Source organism: Muntiacus reevesi, chromosome 11 (genome assembly GCF_963930625.1).
Source record: "Muntiacus reevesi chromosome 11, mMunRee1.1, whole genome shotgun sequence".
Classification (NCBI taxonomy): domain Eukaryota; kingdom Metazoa; phylum Chordata; class Mammalia; order Artiodactyla; family Cervidae; genus Muntiacus; species Muntiacus reevesi.
This window is the reverse complement of record NC_089259.1, coordinates 66,338,498-66,350,649: the sequence shown is the minus strand read 5'-3', so window position 1 is coordinate 66,350,649 and position 12,152 is coordinate 66,338,498. Positions and strand designations below refer to the sequence as shown.

Below are 12,152 nucleotides of genomic sequence, written 5' to 3'. Positions count from 1 at the left end.
ATTTTTTTAATTAGGTAAAACAATTTTTTTTCTTTTTTTCTTTTTTTTCTTTTTCTTTTTTTTTTTTCTTTTTCTTCTTCTCTTCTATTTTCTATTTTTCTTTTTCTCTTATTTCTTTTAAAGTTCTCTAGTACTCCTCTTACTACTCCTTAATTTTCATTTTCAATACACTCTAACCTTACAGGAAAAAGAAAAAAAAAAAAAAGAAGAAGAGAAGCCCTATTTTTAAACCAAACTTCATATATATTTCTAAAATTTTTTTTTACGTTTTGGTTTTTGTTTTTAATATAGTATTTTAAGAGTCTAACCTCTAGATTTTTAATTTTTGTTTTTCAGTATATGATATAAATTGTGAACATTTAAGAATCCAATATTCAGCTCCCATTTTTATTCAGGAGTGTGTTGATTATTCTCTCCCAATCTTGACTCTCTGTTTTCTACCTCAGAACACCTCTATTTCCTCCTTTCCCCTTCTCTTCCCAATCCAATTCTGTGAATCTTTGTGGGTGTCTGGGCTACGGAGAACACTCTGGGATCAGACAACTTCGTAGATCTGTCTCTTTCCTCTTGAGTCCCCCTTTTTCTCCTCCTGCTCATCTCTATCTCCCTCCTCCCTCTCCTCTTCCTCATGTAACTCTGTGAACCTCTCTGGGTGTCCCTAATGGGGGAGAAATTTTTCACCATTAACCTAGAAGTTTTATTATCAGTGCTGTATGGTTGGAGAAGTCCTGAGACTACAGGAAGAATAAAACTGAAATCCAGAGGCAGGAGACTTAAGCCCAAAACCTGAGAACACCAGAAAACTCCTGACTACATGGATCTTAAAGTAATAAGTGACCGTCCAAGAGCCTCCATACCTACACTGAAACCAACCACCACCCAAGAGCCAATAAGTTTTAGAGCAAGACATACCACGCAAATTCTCCAGCAACGCAGGAACATAGCCCTGAACGTCAACATACAGACTGCCCAAGGTCACACCTAACACATAGACCCATCTCAAAACTCATTACTGGGCACTCCATTGCTCTCCAAAGAGAAGAAATCAAGATTCACGCACCAGAACACCGACGCAAGCTTCCCTAACCAGGAAACCTTGACAAGCCAATCGTCTAACCCCACCCACTGGGTAAAACCTCCACAATAAAAAGGAACCACAGACCTCGAGAATACAGAAAGCCCACCCCAGACACAGCAATCTAAACGAGATGAAAAGACAAAGAAATACCCAACAGGTAAAGGAACATGAAAAAAGTCCACCAAGTCAAACAAAAGAGGAGGAGATAGGGAATCTACCTGAAAAAGAATTTAGAATAATGATAACAAAAATGATCCAAAATCTTGAAAGCAAAATGGAGTTACAGATAAATAGCCTGGAGACAAAGATTGAAAAGATGCAAGAAATGTTTAACAAAGACCTAGAAGAAATAAAAAAGAGTCAATTAAAAATGAAGAATGCAATGAATGAGGTCAAAAACACTCTGGAGGGAACCAAGAGTAGAATCACAGAGACAGAAGATAGGATAAGTGAGGTAGAAGATAGAATGGTGGAAATAAATGAAGCAGAGAGAAAAAAGAAAAAAGGATCAAAAGAAATAAGGACAACCTCAGGGACCTCTGGGACAATGTGAAACATCCCAATATATGAATCATAGGAGTCCCAGAAGAAGAAGACAAAAAGAAAGGCCATGAGAAGATACTCGAGGCGATAATAGCTGAAAACTTCCCTAAAATGGGGAAGGAAATAGCCACCCAAGTCCAAGAAACGCAGAGAGTCCCAAACAGGATAAACCCAAGGCGAAACACACCAAGACACATATTAATCAAATTAACAAAGATCAAACACAAAGAACAAATACTAAAAGCAGCAAGGGAGAAACAACAAATAACACACAAAGGGATTCCCATAAGGATAACAGCTGATCTATCAATAGAAACCCTCCAGGCCAGAAGGGAATGGTAGGACATACTGAAAGTAATGAAAGAGAATAACCCACAACCCAGATTACTGTACCCAGCAAGGATCTCATTCAGATATGAAGGAGAATTCAAAAGCTTTACAGACAAACAAAAGCTGAGAGAATTCAGCACCACCAAACCAGCTCTTCAACAAAGGCTAAAGGATCTTCTCTAGACAGGAAATGCAGAAAGGTTGTATAAACGTGAACCCAAAACAACAAAGTAAATAGCAACGGGTCCACACCTATCAATAATTACCTTAAATGTAAATGGGTTGAATGCCCCAACCAAAAGACAAAGATTGGCTGAATGGATACAAAAACGAGACCCCTATATATGCTGTCTACAAGAGACCCACCTCAAAACCAGAGACACATACAGATTAAAAGTGAAGGGCTGGAAAAAAATATTTCATGCAAACGGAGACCAAAAGAAAGCAGGAGTGGCAATACTCATATCAGATAAAATAGACTCTCAAATAAAGGCTGTGAAAAGAGACAAAGAAGGACACTACATAATGATCAAAAGATCAATCCAAGAAGAAGATATAACAATTATAAATATATATACACCCAACATAGGAGCACCACAATATGTACGGCAAACGCTAACGAGTATGAAAGAGGAAATTAATAGTAACACAATAATAGTGGGAGACTTTAATACCCCACTCACAACTATGGATAGATCAACTAAACAGAAAATCAACAAGGAAACACAAACCTTAAATGATACAATGGACCAGCTAGACCTAATTGATATCTATAGGACATTTCACCCCAAAACAATCAACTTCAACTTTTTCTCAAGTGCACACGGAACCTTCTTCATAATAGATCACATCCTGGGCCATAAATCTGTTCTTGGAAAATTCAAAAAAATTGAAATCATTCCAGTCATCTTTTCTGACCACAGTGCAGTAAGATTAGATCTCAATTACAGGAAAAAAATTGTTAAAAATTCAAACATATGGAGGCTAAATAACACGATTCTGAATAACCAACAAATCATAGAAGAAATCAAAAAAGAAATCAAAATATGTATAGAAACGAATGAAAATGAAAACACAACAACCCAAAACCTATGGGACACTGTAAAAGCAGTGCTAAGGGGAAGGTTCATAGCATTACAGGCTTACATCAAGAAACAAGAAAAAAGCCAAATAAATAACCTAACTCTATACCTAAAGCAATTAGAGAAGGAAGAAATGAAGAACCCCAGAGTTAGCAGAAGGAAAGAAATCTTAAAAATTAGGGCAGAAATAAATGCAAAAGAAACTGAAGAGACCATAGCAAAAATCAACAAAGCTAAAAGATGGTTTTTTGAAAAAATAAACAAAATTGACAAACCATTAGCAAGACTCATTAAGAAACAAAGAGAGAAGAACCAAATTAACAAAATAAGAAATGAAAAGGGTGAGATCACAACAGACAACACTGAAATACAAACGATCATAAGAGACTACTACCAGCAGCTCTATGCCAATAAAATGGACAACTTGGAAGCAATGGACAAATTCTTAGAAAAGTATAACTTTCCAAAACTGAACCAGGAAGAAATAGAAGATCTTAACAGAACCATCACAAGCAAGGAAATCGAAACTGTAATCAGAAATCTTCCACCAAACAAAAGCCCAGGACCAGATGGCTTCACAGCTGAATTCTACCAAAAATTTAGAGAAGAGCTAACACCTATCTTACTCAAACTCTTCCAGAAAATTGCAGATGAAGGTAAACTTCCAAACTCATTCTATGAGGCCACCATCACCCTAATTCCAAAACCAGACAAAGATGCCACAAAAAAAGAAAACTACAGGCCAATATCACTGATGAACATAGATGCAAAAATCCTTAACAAAATTCTAGCAAACAGAATCCAACAACATATTAAAAAAAATCATACACCATGGCCAAGTGGGCTTTATCCCAGGAATGCAAGGATTCTTTAATATCCACAAATCAATCAACATAATACACCACAATAACAAATTGGAAGATAAAAACCATATGATTATCTCAATAGATGCAGAGAAAGCCTTTGACAAATTTCAAAACTCATTTATAATTAAAACTCTCCAGAAAGCAGGAATAGAAGGAACACACCTCAACATAATAAAAGCTATATATGACAAACCCACAGCAAGCATCACCCTCAATGGTGAAAAATTGAAAGCATTTCCTCTGAAATCAGGAACAAGACAAGGATGCCCACTCTCACCACTACTATTCAACATAGTGTTGGAAGTTTTGGCCACAGCAATCAGAGCAGAAAAAGACATAAAATGAATCCAGATAGGAAAAGAAGAAGTGAAACTCTTGCTGTTTGCAGATGACATGATCCTCTACATAGAAACTGCCAGAAAGACTCTGCCAGAAAATTACTAGAGCTAATCAATAAATATAGTAAAGTTGCAGGATATAAAATTAACACACAGAAATCCCTTGCATTCCTATATACCAACAATGAAAAAACAGAAAGAGAAATTAAGGAAACAACACCATTCATACCAAACTGCCTAAAGACTCTGTCAGAAAATTACTAGAGCTAATCAATGAATATAGTAAAGTTGCAGGATATAAAATTAACACACAGAAATCCCTTGCATTCCTATATACCAACAATGAAAAAACAGAAACAGAAATTAAGGAAATAATACCATTCACCATTGCAACAAAAAGAATAAAATACTTAGGAGTATATCTACATAAAGAAACAAAAGACCTATACACAGAAAACTATAAAACATTGATGAAAGAAATCAAAGAGGACACAAACAGATGGAGAAACATACCGTGTTCATGGATTTGAAGAATCAATATTGTCAAAATGGCTATTTTACCCAAAGCAATCTATAGATTCAATGCAATCCCTATCAAGCTACCAACGGTATTTTTCACAGATCTAGAACAAATAATTTCACAATTTGTATGGAAATACAAAAAACCTCGAATAGCCAAAGTAATCTTGAGAAAGAAGAATGGAACTGGAGGAATCAACCTGCCTGACTTCAGACTCTACTACAAAGCCACAGTCATCAATACAGTATGGTACTGGCACAAAGACAGAAATATAGATCAATGGAACAGAATAGAAAGTCCAGAGATAAATCCACGATCCTATGGACATCTTATCTTTGGCAAAGGAGGCAAGGATATACAATGGAAAAAAGACAATCTCTTCAACAAGTGGTGCTGGGAAAACTGGTCAACCACTTGTAAAAGAATGAAACTAGAACACTTTCTAACACCATACACAAAAATAAACTCAAAATGGATTAAAGATCTAAATGGAAGACGAGAAACTATAAAACTCCTAGAGGAGAACATAGGCAAAACACTCTCCGACATAAATCACAGCAAGATCTTCTATGACCCACCTCCAAGAATATTGGAAATAAAAGCAAAAATAAACAAATGAGACCTAATGAAACTTAAAAGCTTTTGCACAACAAAGGAAACTATAAGCAAGGTGAAAAGACAGCCCTCAGATTGGGAGAAAATAATAACAAATGAGGAAAAAGACAAAGGATTAATCTAAAAAATATACAAGCAACTCCTGAAGCTCAATTCCAGAAAAATAAATGACCCAATCAAAAAATGGGTCAAAGAACTAAACAGACATTTCTCCAAAGAAGACATACAGATGGCTAACAAACACATGAAAAGATGCTCAACATCACTCATTATCAGACAAATGCAAATCAAAACCACAATGAGATACCATTACACGCCAGTCAGGATGGCTGCTATCCAAAAGTCTACAAGCAATAAATGCTGGAGAGGGTGTGGAGAAAAGGGAACCCTCTTACACTCTTGGTGGGAATGCAAACTAGTACAGCCACTATGGAAAACAGTGTGGAGATTTCTTAAAAAACTGGAAATAGAACTACCATATGACCTAGCAATCCCACTTCTGGGCATACACACTGAGGAAACCAGATCTGAAAGAGACACGTGCACCCCAATGTTCATTGCAGCACTGTTTATAATAGCCAGGACATGGAAGCAACCTAGATGCCCATCAGCAGATGAATGGATAAGGAAGCTGTGGTACATATACACCATGGAATATTACTCAGCCATTAAAAAGAATTCATTTGAATCAGTTCTAATGAGATGGATGAAACTGGAGCCCATTATACAAAGTGAAGTAAGCCAGAAAGATAAAGAACATTACAGCATACTAACACATATATACGGAATTTAGAAAGATGGTAACGATGGCCCTATATGCAGGGAAGAAGAAGAGATGCAGAAATACAGAACAGACTTTTGAACTCTGTGGGAGAAGGTGAGGGTGGGATGTTTCAAAAGAACATCATGTATATTATCTGTGGTGAAACAGACCACCAGCCCAGGTGGGAGGCATGAGTCAAGTGCTCGGGCCTGGTGGGCTGGGAAGACCCAGAGGAATCGGGTGGAGAGGGAGGTGGGATGGGGGATCGGGATGGGGAATACGTGTAACTCTATGGCTGATTCATATCAATGTATGACAAAACCCAGTGGAAAAAAAAAATTAGGGCAGAAATAAATGCAAAAGAAACTAAAGAGATGATAGCAAAAATCAACAAAGCTAAAAGATGGTGTTTTGAAAAAAATAAACAAAATTGACAAACCATTAGCAAGACTCATTAAGAAACAAAGAGAGAAGAACCAAATTAACAAAATTAGAAATGAAAATGGAGAGATCACAACAGACAACACTGAAATACAAACGATCATAAGAGACTACTACCACCAGCTCTATGCCAATAAAATGGACAACTTGGAAGCAATGGACAAATTCTTAGAAAAGTATAACTTTCCAAAACTGAACCAGGAAGAAATAGAAGATCTTAACAGAACCATCACAAGCAAGGAAATCGAAACTGTAATCAGAAATCTTCCACCAAACAAAAGCCCAGGACCAGATGGCTTCACAGCTGAATTCTACCAAAAATTTAGAGAAGAGCTAACACCTATCTTACTCAAACTCTTCCAGAAAATTGCAGAAGAAGGTAAACTTCCAAACTCATTCTATGAGGCCACCATCACCCAAATTTCAAAACCAGACAAAGATGCCACAAAAAAAGAAAACTACAGGCCAATATCACTGATGAACATAGATGCAAAAATCCTTAACAAAATTCTAGCAAACAGAATCCAACAACATATTAAAAAGATGTAAATACACCACATTAACAAATTGAAAGAGGAAAAACATAGGATTATCTCAATAGATGCAGAGAAAGCCTTTGACAAAATTCAACACTCATTTATGATTAAAACTCTCCAGAAAGCAGGAATAGAAGGAACATACCTCAACATAATAAAAGCTATATATGACAAACCCACAGCAAGCATTACCCTCAATGGTGAAAATTGAAAGCATTTCCCCTGAAATCAGGAACAAAACAAGGGTGCCCACTCTCACTACTACTGTTTAACATAGTTTTGGAAGTTTTGGCCACAGCAATCAGAACAGAAGGAATAAAAGGAAGCCAGATTGGAAACGAAGAAGTGAAACTCTTGCTTTTGCAGATGACATGATCCTCTACATAGAAAACCCTAAAAACTCTACCAGAAAATTTCTAGAGCTAATCAATGAATATAGTAAATTTGCAGGATATAAAATTAACACACAGAAATCCCTTGCATTCCTATACACTTACAATGAGAAAACAGAAAGAGAAATTAAGGAAACAATACCCTTACCTTTGCAACAAAAAGAATAAAATACTTAGGAGTATATCTACCTAAAGAAACAAAAGACCCATACATAGAAAACTATAAAACACTGATGAAAGAAATCAAAGAGTACACAAACAGATGGAGAAATATACCGTGTTCATGGATTGGAAGAATCAATATTGTCAAAATGGCTATACTACCCAAAGCAATCTATAGATTCAATGCAATCCCTATCAAGCTATCAACAATATTTTTCACAGAACCAGAACAAATAATTTCACAATTTGTATGGAAATACATAAAACCTTGAATAGCCAAAGCAATCTTGAGAAGGAAGAATGGAACTGGAGGAATCAACCTGCCTGACTTCAGACTCTACTACAAAGCCATAGTCATCAAGACAGTATGGTACTGGCACAAAGACAGAAATATAGATCAATGGAACAGAATGGAAAGCCCAGAGATAAATCCACGATCCTATGGACACCTTATCTTGGACAAACGAGGCAAGGATATACAATGGAAAAAAGGCAACCTCTTTAACAAGTGGTGCTGGGAAAACTGGTCAACTACTTGTAAAAGAATGAAACTAGAACACTTTCTAACACCATACACAAAAAAACTCAAAATGGATTAAAGATATAAATGTAAGGTGAGAAACTATAAAACTCCTAGAGGAGAACATAGGCAAAACACTCTCCGACATAAATCACAGCAGGATCCTCTATGACCCACCTCCAAGAATATTGGAAATAAAAGCAAAAATAAACAAATGGGACCTAATGAAACTTAAAAGCTTTTGCACAACAAAGGAAACTATAAGCAAGGTGAAAAGACAGCCCTCAGATTGGGAGAAAATAATAGCAAATGAAGCAAGAGACAAAGGATTAATCTCAAAAATATACAAACAACTCCTGAAGCTCAATTCCAGAAAAATAAATGACCCAATCAAAAAATGGGTCAAAGAACTAAACAGACATTTCTCCAAAGAAGACATACAGATGGCTAACAAACACATGAAAAGATGCTCAACATCACTCATTATCAGACAAATGCAAATCAAAACCACAATGAGGTACCATTACACACCAGTCAGGATGGCTGCTATCCAAAAGTCTACAAGCAATAAATGCTGGAGAGGGTGTGGAGAAAAGGGAACCCTCTTACACTCTTGGTGGGAATGCAAACTAGTACAGCCACTATGGAAAACAGTGTGGAGATTTCTTAAAAAACTGGAAACAGAACTACCATATGACCTAGCAATCCCACTTCTGGGCATACACACTGAGGAAACCAGATCTGAAAGAGACACGTGCACCCCAATGTTCATTGCAGCACTGTTTATAATAGCCAGGACATGGAAGCAACCTAGATGCCCATCAGCAGATGAATGGATAAGGAAGCTGTGGTACATATACACCATGGAATATTACTCTGCCATTAAAAAGAATTCATTTGAATCGGTTTTAATGAGATGGATGAAACTGGAGCCCATTATACAGAGTGACGTAAGCCAGAAAGATAAAGAACATTACAGCATATTAACACATATATATAGAATTTAGAAAGATGGTAATGATAACCCTATATGCAAGACAGAAAAAGAGACACAGATGTACAGAACAGACTTTTGGACTCTGTGGGAGAATGAGAGGGGGGGATGTTTCCAGAGAACAGCATGTATATTATCTATAGTGAAGCAGATCACCAGCCCAGGTGGGATGCATGAGACAAGTGCTCGGGCCTGGTGCACTGGGAAGACCCAGAGGAATCGGGTGGAAAGGGAGATGGAAGGGGGGATTGGGACGGGGAATACATGTAACTCCATGGCTGATTCATGTCAATGTATGTCAATACCCACTGCAATGTTGTGAAGTAATTAGCCTCCAACTAATAAAAATAAATGAAAAAAAAAAAAAAAAGTATTCACTATCTAATACAGTTATCCTATTTTTTTTGTCTGTGGAGAGAACATTTAAGATCTACTCTCTTGGAAAATCTCAAGGATACGATACAGTCAATGAGGATTTCTTTTTTTAAAGCAGTCTAAGGCAAAGAGGTATCCAGAATGAAGAGTTTCAGCTCTTGACACTGATGTATCTGTGGTAATACCTTTGTAAAGATACCAGAAATCCTTATTCCTTTTATACCAGTTTATGCCAGGGTAAACTATGGAATAATTTCATGGCATTCCTCAATACAAAATCACTGAACACGTTAAATCACTTATTAAAAATGCTATAATGCATACTAAAGATAAAAGGAAATAATGTATTAAAATAGCCTAAATGAAAAGCAACAAATTCTCTTTAGAATTAAAAAGCAGTGTAAAATTTCAAGTTTTATCTCAAATGTGTGTTCACTCAGTCGTGTTCAACTCTTTGTGACCCCGTGGACTGTAATCCACCATGCTCCTCAGTCCATGGTATTTTCCAGGCAAGAATGCTGGAAATCCTGTCATTTCCTTCTCCATTATCTCAAACAGCCTACTATTTTATTTAATACCATTAAAAACAATCCCATCTGTAAAATATAGTGAGTCTATATTTGACATGAATTATCCATATTTTCCTTCAGTTAACATAATTATATTGACTATAATTAGATAGGTCTTTTAAAATTATAATCATTTTCTTTCTCAAATACATTCTCTGCTTCTAGATTTAATTTTATAGATCCAGTCACTGAAGTTCACTTTTAAATACAAATTTGATGTAAATTAAGGTTTTAATGAACAAACACAAAAAATTTCCATTAGTGACACTATGGGATTTAGGCATGAAAGACATTGAAAATCATCTTGATACTTTTGATACTTAGTTTTAAATATTAATTTAATATTTTCACTACAAATTTACTGGGTATAAGGTCCATCTAGTCAAGACTACAGTTTTTCCAGTGGTCATGTATGGATGTGAGAGTTGGACTGTGAAGAAAGGTGAGCACCAAAGAATTGATGCTTCTGAACTGTGGTGTTGAGGAAGACTCTTGAGAGTCCCTTGGACTGCAAGGATATCCAACCAGTCCAGCCTAAAAGAGATCAGCCCCGGGTGTTCATTGGAAGGACTGATGCTAAAGCTGAAACTCCAATACTTTGGCCACCTGATGCGAAGAGCTGACTCATTGGAAAAGACCCTGATGCTGGGAGGGATTGGGGACAGGAGGAGAAGGGGATGGCAGAGGGTGAGATGGCTGGACGGCATCACCAACTCGATGGGCATGAGTTTGAGTAAACTCTGGGAGTTGCTGATGGACAGGGAGGCCTGGCGTGCTGTGATTCATGGGGTCGCAATGAGTTAGACATGACTGAGTGACTGAACTGAACTGATGCAGCAGCCTATGACTAAAAGTTATTAAGGGCAGGCTTCACTTGACCTGAAAAGAAAATTTTTCATTATTTATTGGTAAAGTTTGCTTCAACAATAACAATGAATTTGGCTTGATGCAAATAGTAAACTTCTCTAGGAAGGTATAAACAATATCAGTTATGAAATTTTTAGTTTACAGAGAACTTTCCCCAAATGTTCCTGATCCCTCAAAGGAGGTACACACCATGGTACTTAGTGACACTTACCTTGCGGTAGATCATATGGCACACAGCTACTCTGAGCCTCATCCCCACACGCTGAATGTGATAGAAGTACAAGTGGTGCAGAACGGCCCACACGAGCACACTGGCGCTCAGCCCTGCCGCATACGCATAGGCTTCATGCAAAGCAGCAGAATCGGTGGGATCATAGTTTTCAACATAACTAACCATTTTCCCCAAAAATATGGGTTGAACTACTCTGGTGCCTTCCTAAAAGAAAAGAAAAAAGCCTTAACTAGAAATGTCAGTTTTTCTTAACACAAGATTTACTTTTAGCATTCAATTCAGTCAGTTCAGTCGCTCAGTCATGTCCATGCTAAAAACACATTTTGACAAAACGCTACATTCATGACTTATTTAAAAGAAAAATATGCAGATATACTATCTCCTATAAGACAAGCAGACAACAGTTTTAACCTTAAGACATACTTTTAAATTAAAAAATAGTAAAGTCTTAGTACATTGTACTTAGTGCACTGTGGATGCTCAGTATAAATATCACAACCAGAGCTTTAGAAGTCTACTGGCACAATACCAAGTAAGTCTTTTTTTTTTTTTTTTTTTTTTTTAAGATGAGTAAGAAAAAGGTGGCAGAAGAAGAGGAAGAAATCTGCTTACATATGAACAAGCCTGCTGGCAGTCTGCCCCTGTCTCCTGTATTCTCAATGTCCCAGCCCAACAGAAAGTCAACATGATTCACATATGGGAGACACGCTTTTATCACCTTCATGAATCTTTATGAACTGAGACACTGGTACAAACACATCCACTCTTTTCCACCCCAAACTCCACATGTAGATTAAAGGAATGGAAACCAGCTTCGGTTGGAGCACCACAAAGAAACTGGGCTTGGCAATTCTGCAGGCTCTCAGCTCCCGAGAGCACTGCCTCAATATGTCTCTGTCCCCTAGAAGTTGGAATGACCCCTGGAGTAA

At 37.0% G+C, this 12,152-nt stretch overlaps 1 protein-coding gene across 1 annotated transcript in view; it reads right to left on the bottom strand.

The window, feature by feature from the left end:
* The window catches only part of LOC136144259 (ATP-binding cassette sub-family C member 4-like), a 167,867-nt gene that overhangs the window by 138,229 nt on the left and 17,486 nt on the right, over positions 1 to 12,152 (bottom strand). Inside the window, exon 4 of the mRNA XM_065902006.1 lies at positions 11,203 to 11,427. Coding sequence (XP_065758078.1) covers positions 11,203 to 11,427 — 225 coding nt within the window. The remainder of the gene's footprint in view (positions 1 to 11,202; positions 11,428 to 12,152) is intronic.